The sequence below is a fragment of the Haliotis rubra genome, unplaced genomic scaffold (genome assembly GCF_003918875.1).
Source record: "Haliotis rubra isolate DU_JTF1 unplaced genomic scaffold, ASM391887v1 Scf586, whole genome shotgun sequence".
Taxonomy (NCBI): Eukaryota; Metazoa; Mollusca; class Gastropoda; order Lepetellida; family Haliotidae; genus Haliotis; species Haliotis rubra.
In genome coordinates, this window is record NW_025767286.1 from 270,018 (window position 1) to 287,518 (window position 17,501).

Genomic DNA, 17,501 nt, shown 5'->3' on the forward strand with positions numbered 1-17,501 from the left:
ACTGACTCCGAGCCGACCAGTCCTTGTTGTACCCATTAATGCCGAGCGCCAGGCAGGGAACAACACATTTTAACAGAAGGCACATTGAGTGAGCGACTTTGATTTTACGCTGCTTTTTGTAATATTCTAGCCATATCAGGACAGGGGACACCAGAAATGGTCTTCACACATTGCAGCCTGGTTCCCTGGGTCCGTTGCGCCTGCGCTACGCCCCGACACTGAGTGAGCGTAGCGCAGGCGCAACGGACCCAGCGAACCAGGCTGGGGTCAGTGTCGGAGCGTAGCGCAGGCGCAACGGACCCAGGGTACCAGGATGCACACATTGTACCAATGTCGGGAATCGAACCCAGGTGTTCTGCGAGGGAAGAGTGAACGCTTTAACTACTCGGCTATCCCACTGCCGCTGCTGGCACAGATTGGTAGTTTTATGTATAGAGAGAGAAACAGCGGGTTGGTTCCTTGATTCCCCTTTATATTCCTAGTTGTTTCAACTAGCTAAGCAATAATTTTGGATATTGCATTGTGTCGAACAAATAACAACTTGAGACCCATACGTGAAACTGTAAACCCTGATAAACTCACGCATAAACATACCCTTCGTTCATAACGGACTGCAGGGAATGAATTCGTCAAAGAAAAGAATGTACAATTTCCTTCCTTTCAAATCTTTGAAAAAAATGTGAGATAAGTATCAGGTATTTTCAATGACAGCTAGCGGATATCTTTATTGTTTTTATCCTCTTCAAGTTTCAAGTGTTGGACTCTGACATGATGACTCAGCTGAGTGAGAATTGAATATTGTTACCTTCAAGAGGAAATCATGTATGAGCATGACTGTAACCAAGGATGCAACTTTTCCATGTGTTTTTACTGTGTCTTTGAACCTTGTGTAAGGAAATCAGATGTCAAAGACTTGCCCATGTTTCAAGTAGAAGTAAGTTTCCTGAAAATCTCTGAAGCAGTTTGTTTGAACTAAACTCTGTTTGTTTCCAACCTTATATAGTATGACCAGAAATTATTGAGAATTTTAGGAATATGTTTAATTGGATTTCTTGTATAAACAACCTTGACCAGCTATCAAGTGCTTGGTTTCATTCAAGAGACAACTGCGTTAAAGAACCACTAAACTTTGTTTTTTGTTACTGTTTTAACTATTACATATGAAAGATTTGTGGTTAGTCTTATGCGGAACACCAAATTTATTCTTTAAAAACTTGTGGTTAATTAATACCGAGCGATTAAAAGTGGCCAAAAAGTCGCCTGCTTCCCTCTCGCCCGCCAACGAAACCACAGACAGGTTACGTAACTCTGTCGCCAGAGCACTGCAGTGACGTATTATGAGGAACGATTTTCAGTTAGTTGTATAGAAAGTATGTAGCACGCTCATCATTTTGATGATTTCTCGACATCAACGACGACATGCCGAATCGTTGCTTTGTCGTCAATTGCTCGTAGGGGTCGGGCGATGGTGTCCCCATGCACAGATTTCCACAGGACCCCGCAGTTCGTGCGAAATGGGTTATGTTTGTGAGTGCGAAGCGAGCGTTGTGGAAGCCTGAAACGATATCTTACTTGTGTTCAGATCGCTTCACGGAGGTTAAAGAATCAAAACTACTTACTAGTTGTAGTAAAATATGTATATGATTGATGACCATAAAGATTTTCCATGACACAACTTGTAACATAACGATTTCTTCCTCGGAAGTCAGGTTGTGGTCGAAGTAACAATAATATTGTAAGTAGTATTATATTGACACCCACCTCGCTGCCAGGAGGGAAATTCTTATGTTATACGCTATGTCATGCAAATCCTATTGGCCATCAATAAAATACATATTTTACTACAAGTAGAAAGTAGTTTTGATTTTGTAACTCGGTGAAAACACACGTAAATACCATTTATCCTCAGACTGGCGGATGTTCCCGACAGGGCGCCGCCATTTTTAAAAATCGTAAAGTCTAATAAGACTTCTAAATGCCAATCAAACAGATCATCGTAAAGTCTGTTAGAATTAATGAGATTATAGTTTGTTTTCGTCAAGTTAGAAAATCAAAACTACTTTCTACTCGTAGTTAAATATGTATTGGAATCATAACCAAACGGATTTTGCATGACACAACTTATAACATAACGATTTCTTCCACGGAAGCGAGGTGGGGGGTCGAAGTCACAATACTGCGCGATAAATTTCTTGCTACATTCACATGGTTAATGTCCACTCACCAGTATGTAGATACTAGTCAATGTGCGTCTTTATATTTGGTCTTATAATCCTAATTAGTTTATTATCATACTTGTATGCATTTTGAAACTAAATAAAAAGCAGACGATCTGCTGATACTTATAGTGAATTTATAACAGAACTGTAATATCTAGACATTTTACAGTTTGCCAGTGTGAATCATAATTCGCACACACACCCTAGTGCATGTTGTCTGTCACATTACACTTCACGGCGAAACAATGATTCTGTTGAATGCTACGACAAATGAATAAAAACAAAATGCAAATATTAAAATTAAAACAGTTTAAAGTTATAGGAACAATATCAGGCCTTTACCTTGTTCGAGGAATGTATCCATCAATATCCACAAAACTGTTCCAAATGATGTGTCTTTTAACAGTTTAATATACGAAAAAGTGATAAATCTTTTCAGGTATTGGTGTATAGTCTCATTGGTCACCCAAGATAGCACACCTGGCAACTAATTGCATAATGTCCGCCTTTCTTTAAAAACAGTAATTTAGTTAGCCAATAATGGGCAATCAATCAATGTATTGCCGGTTAATCCTTTGAAAGAAGGGCGTTGTTTTTACGCATACACCGACAGAGTGTATTCAGTATAGATTAGTAAATCTACATACATAAACACTACCTTTTGACAATTCCGCTGTGTAAGATAAAAGTAATTAATCAATCAGCTTGTTATCGGTTAATCCTTTGATCGATGTTTATAATGTTGAATATTTACTCCAGACACAAGAAATGCCAAATGGGAACCTTTGTCGGGTAATCTAAGTGTGTTACCACTAATTATACCTGTTATAAATTTATTTACTGACCATCAAGTGAATGATGACAATTAACATGTGTAGGTTTATACCACCTAACACGGGTTACAACAAGGGAGTATTAATTGCTGTATTGCATGTGAAAACTTATGGGCCGACACTGTTTTGAGAATACAAACAGATTTTTACGTGACATGATTAAATATCGAGGTAAAAAAACACAGAAATGGGATCAATTTGGATCAGTCATTATACAAATAGGGCCTAACGACACCAATCGATTTTGACAGAATCGTCTATGAAAACAAGTTGTAACTCAGAAACTAGGCAAAGCAGGAGACAAAATTAAATGACAGTAGATTGTGAGAACATATAGCTTTCATTTTCCACAACAATTGTCACGATTTCAGTTTTATACAAGCCTGTAAACAAGATAATTTAACCCCTAAAATATAGATGAATTCTGCATCGGCCCTCATATCTATTCCTCATATGACGTCACAGAGGCGCGCCGCTCTGATTGGTTGAAATTTCGTTTGCGGGTGAGAATTGTGCACTGTTGTCAAAAAGGTCGATTTAAGTCAATTAAAGGTCGAAATGAGTAGTTTTAATGACGGGGTTTCATTTATAACGATGCCAGTTAGTGATTTATGTATTTGTACCCCCTAGGGTTTATGTGACCTTTAATCCTTTTTCATTAGTTTGTGAAGAGTTATCCCCCTTTGTTTACTTGCTAGCAGACGATATTTTCCGTGATCCTCAGTATGGATGATTTAGAAAAGAGGAAGTTGATTTTAGAGTATTATAACAAGGACATCAGATCAGCTAAAGTGATTTCAAGTAGAACAGGCATCCCTTTGTCCACTGTTTATAGTGTTTTGAAAAATATTGCAAATGGATATGGCATTGAGCACCAGGGAGGCGCAGGTAGGCCCAGAAGATTGACTGTCGGTGACAGGAGGCGGCTTGGTATTCTTGTTTCTAAAAACAAACGGAAGGAGTTAAGAAAACTTAAGGCTGGATATGATTGATAGAGGAACTGTGGTTGTCTGTAAGGAGACAATTAGAACTGAACTGCATGCAATGGGTTGGCAGAAAAGTCGAGGAATTCCATCACCGATCATGAAACCTGAACAAATGGAGCGAAGGTTGAACTGGTGCTTACAGCATAGAAATTTTAACTGGGACAATGTGATTTTCTCAGATGAAAGTTTTGTGTGGCTGTTTCCTAATACACTGAAATTTTGGACCAAACAAACTGAAAGACCTTTGTAGATCTATCAGCGCCCAAAGTAGGCCCCCCTACAGTCCGAAATTTAACGTGTGGGGTGGCATATCTGTGTTAGAACGCCCCTCTGTGTATATCATATGAAGGGAATATGAACAGTGAGCGGTACACGGATATTCTCGAGGGACATTTACTTCCATCTGCTCACGTGTTCTATGGAAATTTTTGGATTTTCCAGCAGGACAATGACCCAAAACATCGTTCAAAGCATTCACAGGCCTGGTTTCGTCCCAAAATATGACATTATTAGATTGGCTCAGCTATAGCCCTGACCTAAATCCAATAGAAAATGTTTGGGGACTTATGAAGGAAAGTGTCAATAAGAAAAATCTGACAAATATCGCTGAAATGAATGAAGAGGTGGTCCGATATTGGGACAGCATGGACCACGACTTTCTAACTTCTTTGATCAGTAGTATGGCCCACCGCATTGAAGCCTGCATTGCTGCCCATGGTGACTTGGCAAAATACTAACTGTCCACCTGTCTTTGAATCTGGAGTTATGTTCTGCTAATATTCACATTTAATACGTGCGTAATGAGAGAAAAACATTTAAAAAATTACAATCTTTAACTTCTCAATAATTTCTGGTTGCACTGTAAGATATTGAGTAGTATAGGTAAGATAGTTTATGAAGCAGCATAAACCCTAACTCACTCACTCACATGAAATGAACAAAGACATATTTATATTAATATCATGTTATATCCACATTCCTGAAATTTTGGATATCCAAAGGCAAAAATGGACTCTATTCATAATTTGTCTTTCGTTAATCAACAGTACCCTAATGTGTTTGCTTTTCTAAAAAAGAAATAAATGATAAATGAGAGTGACAATTATAGATTTATATGCCCAGAACAGCTGAGCTAACTTCATATGAATGAATCCCTAAATCAAGACAATAATACATTCTGTAATAACAAATTATTTTATTTCAATCTTCAGTCAGACATAGTTACTCTGATAACAATCATACCATACATTTTACAATGACTATGGAAGACATGAGATGTTTGTGTATGTGCCAATACTTGTAACATACCTCCATTGTGAGGGTTTGGAAACACATTAGGTCCAACCAGTACTTGTAACAATACCTCCACTGTGAGGGTTTGGAAACACATTAGGTGCTACTTAGACAAGTAAACCAATAACAGTGGAAGACGTCCAGAAGAAAGAGTCTCAGAAATGCAAAGATGATTTGTATTGAAATTCTGAAGCACTATTTGTCTGGACAAAGTGATGAGTGGAAGACTGTGGTCCATCAGGAGGCAAGATGTATAGGGAGACCTTGGATGTCGAGCAAACATTCACTGGAGTCCTCCACGACCTGGGGACCTTCACCAACCTGAGGAGCATAGTCACAGAGTCAAAACACAGTCACATGCACAGTCACAACAGTCATAGTCAGAGCCACAACAGTCATAATCACAGTCACAACAGTCATAGTCACATGCACAGTCATAATCACAGTCACAACAGTCAAAGTCAGAGCCACAACAGTCATAATCACAGTCACAACAGTCATAGTCACATGCACAGTCATAATCACAGTCACAACAGTCAAAGTCAGAGCCACAACAGTCATAATCACAGTCACAACAGTCAAAGTCAGAGTCACATGCACAGTCATAATCACAGTCACAACAGTCAAAGTCAGAGCCACAACAGTCATAATCAGTCACAACAGTCAAAGTCAGAGCCACAACAGTCATAATCACAGTCACATCAGTCATAGTCACATGCACAGTCTAACTCACTGGCTTCATTATGTTAATTATGTTGTTTTCTTTGTTACATTGTTACATTCAGTACATATATATACATCCCCCTTCTTCATGTTCCATTCCAGCTTGAAAACGGTACAAAAATCTGTATCGAAACGTCGCACTCACAAATAAAAATAGTTGTTATCCATAAAGTTTGTTCCATATTGTACTTCCCAACTCCTAAAATGCCACTCAAAGAAGTTATCATGAGCATCATTTTACGCAGTTCGGATACCATGGCATGTGTCAACCAAGTCAGCGAGCCTGACCACCTGATCTCGTAAGTCGCCTCTTATGACAAGCATGGGTTACTGAAGATCAATTCTAACCCGGATCTTCATGGGTACGGTATGTACTGAACTACCTGGTACCTCGCTATGAATTACATACTTCACTGCATCTCACTGAGTATGAATGTATACTGAACTACCTGGTACCTCGGTATGAATTACATACTTCACTGCATCTGGACGTACCTGAGTATGAATGATATACTTGATTGCATCTGGAGTCTGGGGCATGTCAAAATTATTAATGTGTTCCTGAAAAGATGAACAAACTTCAGGCTGTACCATTCATCAATGAAATGCATATATACACATAATGAACCAAACATTTACAGTCTGACACTGAGCTCCAGTCTAATTCAATACGTGGCAGTCAGTGCACGTCTAAAACTGAAGCATTATCAGTGCACATCTGAATATGAAATTCAAGAATGATTTGTTTGTATGTTGTTATTTTCACACTCAGCAATGTAAAGCTATGTATCGATCAACGTCATTATGATGCCATGACATGATTATGATTGCCTGACCACCCAATACTGTTAATCGCCTCTTACGCTAGAATGATTTACATCACTAAAATTCAAATACCAGCTAAACAAACATGTAGACTCATACTTGCTTGAATTACCAACTGATCCAAGTCTAAACATTCTGAAAAACTGTGCAATCATAGTGTCAAATTTAAATAAATATTACAGCGAGACACTATATGGGTAATGTTACATTGTACAGAAAAATATAACTATTTGTCAGCTTACTTCTACAGATGATGACTCCACACTCAGTCCCCGAACTTCAAGGTCAGTATTGTTATCACTTGTAGGAAAGTAGTATTTAATAAGGGACACAACTCTTGCCACATCCTCTTCCAATAAATACAAACAGGCATTTGGTCCAGCATCAAATGTGTACGCAACCTACAAACCAAAAATAATTAAACCTTACTTATAAAAAGAATGATTAAATATATAAACTAAAACATAAAACATCCTGCATTTTCAACAGATAAAGCAAACTATATCTCCATCGCCCTGAGGTAGGGACAACAGGATTTGACTGTTCAAGGTTTTGGAGAAAGGGACTTACACATCTGCTCCAGCATGTATTCACAGTTTTAACATAGTGTATATGTCAGGGTAGAGACTGCGATCTGGTAGAATCAGAGATTCTACTAGTAGAGATTGCAATCGTAGTCTCTACTGGTAGAGACTACGATTATATGGAATAACCTATGCAAGCAAGTGCAAGCTTATGCAAGCAAGTATAATAAGTGGGGATAATGTTTTCCTATTATTTGCCAGTTATAATTGAACTTATTTATTGTTATCTTGTTAACTTTATTTGTTAAGTCTGTTTTGGAGTAAGGTATTTTGTTTTTGTTTTTGAGTGGAGTCCAACTTGGGCAGCTTGGTCTCATGATGTAAATACAGTGTTACAAACCATTTTTATTTTTTATTTTGATATTGTTTACAGTGAGGTGTTAAATGTTTGTTATCAAAGTCTCAGTTAAAAGTAGGAAGTTCATTCAGATGTATTTCAAAACTTATGATTAGTAATTGTTATAGAAACACTGCTTTCCAAAGAGGTGGGGAAATGAAAAGCTCGCGTCATTGTTGAGGCAATGCTCGACCTGGGCTGTTAGTTCAGATAACTTTACTTTAGTTTAAGTTTGAGTACATATTGTAATTTATTGTTGTTTAAAACTACTAAGTTTAATGTTTGCCAGTTAACTGCTCAGTGCTGATTAAATACCTGACCTGCCTTACTTGGACCTGTTGTTATTAAACAATAACAGTTGATCTCTTGATGAAAGAAGTTGACTCCCAAAAACATGTCCATGACTCCCTCTCATGACACCAGGGAGTCATGATGACTCTTAAATTTTTATGCCTAGGGCAAACACTGATTATGCAATTGATCTTGCTTGTAATCAGTTTTGTAATATATGTATATATTGTAATATGATCTCTCAAGTCACATTTGTATTTTTAGTCCTTAATATATCTGTAGAAGTGGAAACAGTCTAGTGTTATATCTGAATAAAATGCATAGTACTGTTCAGAAAAAGTGTCTTTGTTGTTTACCCACAGATCACTCGGAGTTTCTATCAGTTGAAGACGATTGCAGCCTCTACTAGTAGGATCGGAGTTTCTACCAGTTGAATTGGAAAATGTACTGGTAGAATCTCCGATTCAACCAGTAGAGACTACGATTCGATCTCTACTAGTAGGATCGGAGATTCTACCAGTAGAGACTCCAATCGAGTCTCTACTGGTAGAGACTCCGATCGCAATCTCTACTGGTAGAATCTCTGATTCTACCAGATCGCAGTCTCTACCCTGACATATACATCTGCGAAGTGTTGATGATGGTAAGTGAGTGAGTGAATTTAGTTTTATGCCGCCTTTAGCAATATTTCCAGCAATATCACAGCTGGGGACACCAGAAATGGGCTTCACACATTGTAGCCAAGTAGGGAATCAAACCCAGTCCTTGGGCATGACGAGCAAACACTTTTACCACTAGGCCATCCAACTGTCCCTAGTCTAAATGGTATATTGTGAGGTCATGTTGATGATGGTCAAAGAGTTACTTGAGAATTAATAATTTTAAGAAATCAGCAAACAACAGTCTGTTAAGAGGCTTGGCCTGAATTTTTTCAGTTCATGGAAACACAAACATCATGGAATTACTTGCAATTTATTCATAAAGAATGATTTTGAAGAACTTGTGGTGGAAACCCTTTTCTCGGATCGTCCTTATACGTGAGTGAGTGAGTTTGGTTTTATCTGCCTTAAGCAATATTCCAGTAATATCACTGCGGGGACATGAGAAATGGGCTTCGCACATTGTACCCATATTGGGAATGGAACCTAGGTCTTTGACATTGCGAACAAATGCTTTAACCACTAGGGTACCAGATCGACCTTTTCCTCATACGACCTAAATATAATACATCAAGTGCAACTACAGATTTTCGGAAGTGGTGAGCTCTAGGGCTTTAAAGTTTTTGATGTTACAATTTGGGCTGTAATGATAAATCGAACTATCAATGGATTGCAATTGTTGAATCTCCGATAGCAATTAATCGATGGTAGAAGCGAAACACTATCGATACATTAATAGTATGTTTGACAATCGATAGTTTAGTAATTGACTTCCGTTGAAAAATGCGCAGCGCAAAATACAGGAAGTACCAAATTTGTTAACTTTGATTTACAGTTATCCTCCCCTGTTACCTCTTAAACAAACTTGATCTGTGTTGCAAATTTCTTGTCAGTTATTAAAAGAGGCTGAAACTACTTCAGCTTGTTTCTATTGCATATAAACTATACATTCATTTGGGAAATGACTTCAAAGGAGACAATTCAAGAAGAAAAACCAAACACTATTGCAATAGTATTGCAATAGTTGGTCACAATAGATTATCGATATTGTTTCCCCCCAAAATAGTCACCCCTAGTTACAATATATGCCCACATCGGCCAGACAACTTCACATGACAGAAACAGGCCAATCAGTGAGATAAGGACAAAGTATAATGGCAGACGTCTCCCCATACCTTTGTGTTTGTGCACTGTTTGTTGAAGGCATGGACCAGTCTCACAATCTGTCTGGAGGTGTCGGTCATGTAGGAGATCGGTGGGTACGTGTCCAGACATACAGCATGGAACTGGTTACTCTCCTTCAAAACAACACACACATGTTTTACACACAACACTTGCATTATACTGGCCTGTAAGTAATCAAGCTGGTCTTAGAAACCCACTGTTTGATATTGTGATCAATGATTCATGGATTGAAGTTGAAGGCAAATAAGATAAAAGATAAACTTACACACTAACTGCTAAACAAAGGAAACAAATTATTCACCCATCATAAAACTTCTTTCCAAGTTGTTAAATAAAAACCTGCTTGTCATTAATGGTTGTCTTAAATATTTACCCATCAAAAAACTTCTTTCCCATTTGAAATTGTATGTTTTATTCACCCAACATAAAACGTCTTTCGAAGTTTAAAAACGTTAAATAAAAACCTGCTTGTCATTAATAGTTGTCATAAATATTTTGGTTTTAATATATTCCTTGTATGTGGGTACAATGAGGACATGGTCACCTTCATTGTAATTTCTGCAAACTTCTGGAAGTCTTTGTTGTCAATGGCGTCCACCATGTCTTCTACCCTCTGTGGCACAACGTCCACCCTCTTCTGCAGCAGCTCACTTGTCTTCACACTGGTCTGCATCCCCTCTGTGCTACTGGTGTGTTTCTTCTGGTCACTCACCTGCAAGTGTAGTGTTCTTTATTGTGTGGTCGTGAGTGAGTGAATTCGGTCATGAGTGTGAATTCGGTCATGAGTGAGTGAGTTTGGTCATGAGTGAGTGAGTTCGGTCATGAGTGAGTGAGTTTGGTCATGAGTGAGTGAGTGAGTGAGTTCGGTCATGAGTGAGTTGGTCATGAGGAGTATAGTCATGAGTGAGTTGATGGGTATAGGTGAGTGAGTGTGTGGGGGGGTGGTTTTAAGATGTTTTAGCAATCTTCCAGCAATATCACGGCAGGGGACACCAGAAAAAGGCTTCACATATTGTACCCATGTGGGGAATTGAACCCGGGCCTTCAGTGTGATGAGTTTATGCTTTACCCACTAGGCTACTCCTCACCCCTATGCTAACTGAATATAAGTGTTCCACATGTAATTCAAAACATTTACCTTAAATGATGACCATACTGTCTTCGTCACATCATAGCAACAATATGTTAGCAGTATCACAATAGTATTATTTCAGCCATCAATCATGTTGGTAACTATCTGACCACCAGAGGCCAATACTGCAGGTACATCTCAGCAGCACCTCAGAAGCAATACCAAATCAATATCTCAGCAATATGACAGGGGTGGAAATAACCCATTGCCCGACGCCCGAGTCCAGTGTTTTTTTCTGTCGGGCAAGCAAATTTGTATATCCTACTGTACCGGTGTCCAGTTGACTTTCCAATATTAATTATTTTGTTTATTTAAAAAATCAACAAGAAAACGGCCGGTATAGTGGAAAAATTATCAGGGCAAGTGAATTTACATGTGCCACTGTACCAGAATACACTAGCAATTTTAAAGTTATTTCCACCCCTGTATCACACCAATACTTCAGTGACACATTAGCATTGTCTCATCAATAGCTCAGTACTATACCTCTACAACACTTCCGCAACACCACAGCAATATTTAAGCAACACACTGAGTTTATCTCACCACCAGAATGAGAATCCGGAGTTGTGGCCAGTGATCGGCAGGAGCAACTTGTTTGGCAAGTGAGTCCTTCCCGCTCTCATCCTTCCCCATGTCCCACAACACGAAGCCACCATACACACTCCGACAGGCGCTGCCCGACCCTTGTCTGCAAGGATATGTATATGTGAATGAGCAGTTGTATGCTAAACTGATAGTCATAAAGCTAGACACAGCTACATTTTGTCAAGAGGATTATGTAAGAACTATAGATTGCCTGTGCAGTAGTGTTGGGAATTGGTTAAAATCTCATAATTGATGATTGGTTCATTACTACCGATCAATCATCGAAAATAATTGGTTAGCGTCATTTATGAAATTTGTTAATGCACATTAAAATAAGGGAACAAAATGTAGTTCTTCTGGGGTTTTTTGGCAAAATTTCACATCTTTAAAGGATGACTAGTATGTTAGGAACATAATTTTCTTGGAATCTTTAAGATAAATTCAATCATGACTTGAAACGAGCTTGTAGTGCTTACGAAATGTAACAGACAAAACCAACCATGTGAAAAATATTGTTAATGAAAACAAGTGTTCCAGAATTGTTTGTGTTCGATTATGAGAAATTATGATCGATTGCTTGGTCGTTTAGTCACTACGACCAATCTTCGATTATTTCAATTAATCGGACCACCACTACTGTGCAGTCCTCAGTGTCTTCAACAGCCTTGGTACGGACAGACTAGTGTCTGTTCCTGATGCAAACTCCAGATGCAGAGTGACTTTGGTTTCACTGCTTCAACCTGCTGTTTCAGTTATAACACACCAAGGGAGGCAACTCTGCACTGAGAATTCAGACAACTGGGCAACCAGTATTGAGGGATTCAAAACACATTATTTTGCCGAACATGTATGATGTCAAGGGAATAAATAGGTTTGTGTTTTTTAATATGCACGAACAAAACCCTAAGTATTTTTTCATACAATTATGGGGATAGATAAAAAATTTAAAACCATCTCAGGACCATGAGAAATTGAAGCTGTGACAGCAATTACTAGTTACCTTGCAACTTCAGAAATCTCTCCTTTCACACCAAACAACTTGGCCAGTGAATAGACTGTAAAACAAATAAGACAGGAATGATATAAAGGTCACATGTCCAGCCAATCAAGCGATAATAAATACACAATGCCTACGACCCTGTGAAAATCTGGGCTAGAATTGGTTTTCAGTAATCTATGCTTGTCATAAGAGGTGACTACCCGGGATCAGGTGGTCAGTCTCGCTGGCTTGGTCGACACATGTCATCGGTTCATGCTGTTGATCACTGGATTGTCTGGTCCAGACTCGATTATTTACAGACCGCCACGATATTGCTGCGTGCGGCGTAAAAATTAACTCACTCACACCCTCACTCACACACACAATACCTCCAGTGTCATCTTTTTAAACAAAAGAGAGAGAGTGGTTGTAAACCCATTTTGCACAATATCTCTGTCACATGACATTGTTCATCTTAATGCAGAATTTTGCCGTGGTGCTGTCCTAGATATTTTGCCTTTGGGTAAAACCCAGGTGATAGGAGGTGACAGACCAAGTATCAAAACTGTCACAAACTTCAGACCTGAACCTACAAGAGGATCCTGTTACTGCTACAAAGCACAACATGTCACACCCTTGCCCACTTAGCCACTAATGCACACCATTAAACCAACAACAAAATCAAAAATGAGCAATGCTGTTTTTAACAAATATTGCATAATATATTTACCTAGACAGGCATATCCAGCAGCTGATGAAGCAAGACCTGCTGCTGTGGGGAAATTATTCTCCGAACAGATGTGAACCTTCATGTTTAATGTTTCATCACGTACGTCCCCAGTTGACCGCTTCCGAGTTCGGTGACGAACTTAGAAAAACCAAAACTCGTTATCAGCTTCATGTTTGGTTATTTAACATCCATTGCTATTTAGCAAAAAAATGTTTTGATATTCATAACCAATAGTGTACAGATAATGCTTAAACATACATCACTTTCTTCCAGGCGTTATATATGGAATAAGTGTTGTTTCATTTAGTAAGTTTCTAAATGATGCATTAGGTCGACATGATGAGTGTTGCTTGTTCTATCTAAAGACTTGTTTTTCACTAAATAAATTACCTGTTGTGTCACAACCTATTTTCCATGCTATATCTGTGTCATTCCAATAAGATAATCGGTTGTTTTTGTCATATCTAAGGAATGACCTAATGTTTTCTAAAGAACAATTTATTTTTTGTAACACATCTTAAAAAGTACAGAACAGTGGATCCTAGACTATAAAAGATACAAAAAGAGCAGGTTTTATAAGTACTTACTTTCTTTCAAAACATTCTGTATTCTTGGAGACTCAACAGACTGTTCTCTGGAAAGCAAGAAATATTTCTCACTGTCACCTCTCAGATTTGACAGACACATGAGATAGGAGGTAAGCCATATACCACTCCTTGCCACTCTTACTCAGAGAGGGACATGTGGTGGTCATGTAGTTCGAGTGTTCACTTGCAATGCCAAAGACCTGTGTTCTATTCCTAACATAGGTACAAAGTTTGAAGCCCATTTTTGGTGTCTCCGGCTGTTATACTCATGGAATATTGCTAAACACAACATAAAACCCCACTCACTCACTCACCATTGTTGGAGACCATTATTAAATCTGTAGATTATTTAATACAAAGACAACTCATTATGCACAAAATTGTTGTCTTAATCATCTTAATGAGCAAAGATTAGGAGTATTTGATTTAAAGTGTGGTCAGTATTTGAACTAGTGTAAATTTAATCATTATTAACATATAATAGTGTTACCATATTCACAAGCTTCATGAACTATCAGTGTATCTACTCAGTGTACTATGATGCACTTATCTGTTAGCTTATTACCTTCACTTTGACCTCTGAAATTTCCGTGAAGTGAGTGAGTGAGTGAGTGAGTAAGTGTGGTTTAATGCCGCTTTTAGCAATATTCTGACAATATCATGGCAGGGAACACCAGAAATGGGCTTCAGACATTTGTACCCACGTGGGGAATCAAACCCATGCCTTTGGCATAATAAGCGAATGCTTTAACCACTAGACTGCCTCACCGCCCCTTAAATTTGTTGAAAATATCATACAAACTGCAGTTCTATATTGTATGTGTTGAGTTTCAGTTATTGAAAATATATGTTACCATTTAACTTGTAAAACAATCTATACATCATGTTCATAGTATAAAATCATGACATACTTTCCATTTAACCATATCTTGTCTTCTTTGAAGGATTTACTTGTAGCAACAGTTGTTTTGGCTCTCAGCTGAAGAGAAGAAAAATATGAAATATGCTGAAACTAATATTCACAACTATGTTTTGAATGTTGGTAAACCCCCAACCCAGCAATCCCATTTATGTAGTATACTATATTTAGAGATGTTGAAGTTATAACTATTTCCTACTTTAATTTTGTCTTGAAAATGAAGGGGATGTAATCTATCAAATATATCAGTATCAGTATTTGAAAAAATATTAAACTTCTCATTCATCATTTACTTTTCTAAGGATGGGATCGCTTACTGAGGGGTGGTACTTAATCATTACAAAATGGACAAAGAAAATGAAATGACAGCATAAATGACACCAGTATTTTGTTTTTCCTTGACCAAATGTTATCTTTTACAGTCTGATTTAGTTTTATGACAATGTATGTATTGAATTCTGCCTGGTAGGAAACATAACATGCACATTAAATTTATCAAGGCTTCAGGTTTTCACTCCTATATCACAGCTAGTTCCAGGAAACTACAGTGATAATAAATTTCACATTATTAACTTATTAAGCAATATGAAATGACTACAAGCTGGTAACTGACCTCATTTTGTCCCAGTGTGACACTGAGGGAAGAGTTGATTGGTAGAATGAGAGTTTCATCTCGTTTACCCCCTGAAAAGTAGGAAATACATCAGTAATTAGTTTTCAATATTTAATATGTTCTATAATGTTTACTACATCCCTCATTTAATTATCCTTTTCCATTACAATATTGATAACAACTATACAATCTTTCATGATAATAACCATGGCTTATGGTTAGAATTCAATTTGAGTACATCCACTTCATACATGTGGATAATAGTAGAAATGCTGTCAAAAAAAAAAGGACAGTAAAAAACAGAGTATCACAGATACAAATCTATAACTTGTACATAAGCATACAATATTACTGATCTGGTACCAGCATGGTACCGCAGTTGGATTTATCTCTCTGGCTACTGGCAATTATTAAATTTGAGCCAAACAGTCAAAACTTACAAAAATACTAAAAACTAAAACCATAGTAGATGAAAATACTTTGAAATGAAATTTGACTTAGGCACAGTGGAAATTATATATTTAGCTTGAAACAGACTAATTTGTGTGAGAAAAAGTCTTACTGTAAAATTGCTACATACACATTATGATTTAAATACCTTGGTATTCCTTCATAGTCTTTGTTAGTTATGCCCAGAGTAAAGGGAGGTGAAATGGGTTTAAACATTGCGTTCAAGATAACTGCACTTACAGAGACACATGCATATGTGTACATGGCTGCTTGTACAATGTTCATAGTCCAGCATTTGCCAGTCATAGAGATACCATATGCATCTGTTTATCAACACCATCTATGATGTCAACAGATGCTGGATACATCACATTAAATGTCAAAACATCACCTCTCCCAGCATCACCGTCAGTCGCACTTGTCTCTCAAAACAATTCTACTAACCACCTTCCTTGTGTTTTCCTGTTTGCTTTAACTCATTTGGTTGTAAATTGTTTTGTGTTTGTACAATATTTATGTATTATACCAGTTATTCTTTGTTCATGAAATTAAAATGTCACAGTGTGTATGGAGAGTTTTGGGGGTACAACTTCTTAGTCAGTAGGGGCGGTGGGGTAGCCTAGTGGTTAAAGCGTTGGCTCATCACGCCGAAGACCCGGGTTTGAATCCCTACATGGGTACAATGTGTGAAGCCCATTTCTGGTCAGTCTTAGTCAGTATGCTTTTGGTTGTCCACTTACACAGCTGAAACCTGATAACTAATACAACAACCTGCTATGACAGTAGGTTGAATTTATTCACTTGCTATGTTAACAGCAGGGATGTGATTGCATTGCATGTTAACATTGGTACAGGCTCTCACCTTTGCCTGGCCATCCAAACATACTGGCCACTTCTACGAAAGAAAAAAATCTTCTTTTTCTATTTTCATAGCATAACTCCAGCAGTAACATACATATGCCACTCAGAAACAGTATAATGACTCCAAGACAACAAGTACATGTTTTCACCCCCATAATCCTGAGTGATAGACAGAATAATAACCACTACCAATTGTTGAAACACTGAAAAATATATAATTACATTGGCTGTGTCGCCGTTTGGAAATACCCGGGATCTAAAATATACATGTATGGAGTTGGGAAGTTAGTTAAGTTCAGTCAGTCAGTGTCAGCTGTATACATAAAGTTAATCTGACTTACAATACTTGATGACAGCTATGTTGACAGGCGCCGTGCACGTAACGGATCTCATCTTGATGTCTATATCGTCCAGATGTATGGAGTTGGGAAGTTAGTTAAGTTCAGTCAGTCAGTGTCAGCTGTATACATAAAGTTAATCTGACTTACAATACTTGATGACAGCTATGTTGACAGGCGCCGTGCACGTAACGGATCTCATCTTGATGTCTATATCGTCCAGATGTCTCGGACTACTGATATCTACAACACTACCGACTGATTAACAGCTGATGTTTACATGGTTAGGCCACACACATGAGGTGATCCAACTCGTTTTCATCATTGGTTAAGCAGACGATGGGAGTTACCTGCCCTTAGCAGGTGCCG

General features: G+C 38.0%; 1 protein-coding gene across 5 annotated transcripts; it reads right to left on the reverse strand.

The window, feature by feature from the left end:
• Positions 1-5,213: 5,213 nt before the first annotated feature.
• LOC124254906 (diphosphomevalonate decarboxylase-like) lies at positions 5,214-17,454 on the reverse strand. 5 transcript variants are annotated; one of them, XM_046688743.1, is made up of 13 exons: positions 17,358-17,418; positions 17,136-17,210; positions 15,484-15,554; positions 14,863-14,930; positions 13,952-13,998; positions 13,365-13,502; positions 12,656-12,710; positions 11,614-11,758; positions 10,480-10,647; positions 9,926-10,048; positions 7,122-7,280; positions 6,550-6,615; positions 5,214-5,652 (listed from the first exon to the last, which is right to left on the reverse strand). In XM_046688743.1, exons 2-13 carry the CDS (start codon positions 17,185-17,187, stop codon positions 5,569-5,571), a joined length of 1,176 nt encoding a protein of 391 aa, XP_046544699.1. In that variant the 5' UTR covers positions 17,188-17,210; positions 17,358-17,418; the 3' UTR covers positions 5,214-5,568. The 5 variants fall into 5 exon arrangements, with proteins under 5 accessions (XP_046544699.1, XP_046544700.1, XP_046544696.1 ...); XM_046688741.1 differs by lacking the exon at positions 5,214-5,652 and adding an exon at positions 6,182-6,473 and having other exon boundaries at positions 6,504-6,615; positions 17,358-17,424; XM_046688742.1 differs by lacking the exon at positions 5,214-5,652 and adding an exon at positions 6,183-6,444 and having other exon boundaries at positions 6,511-6,615; positions 17,358-17,423.
• Positions 17,455-17,501: the final 47 nt, after the last annotated feature.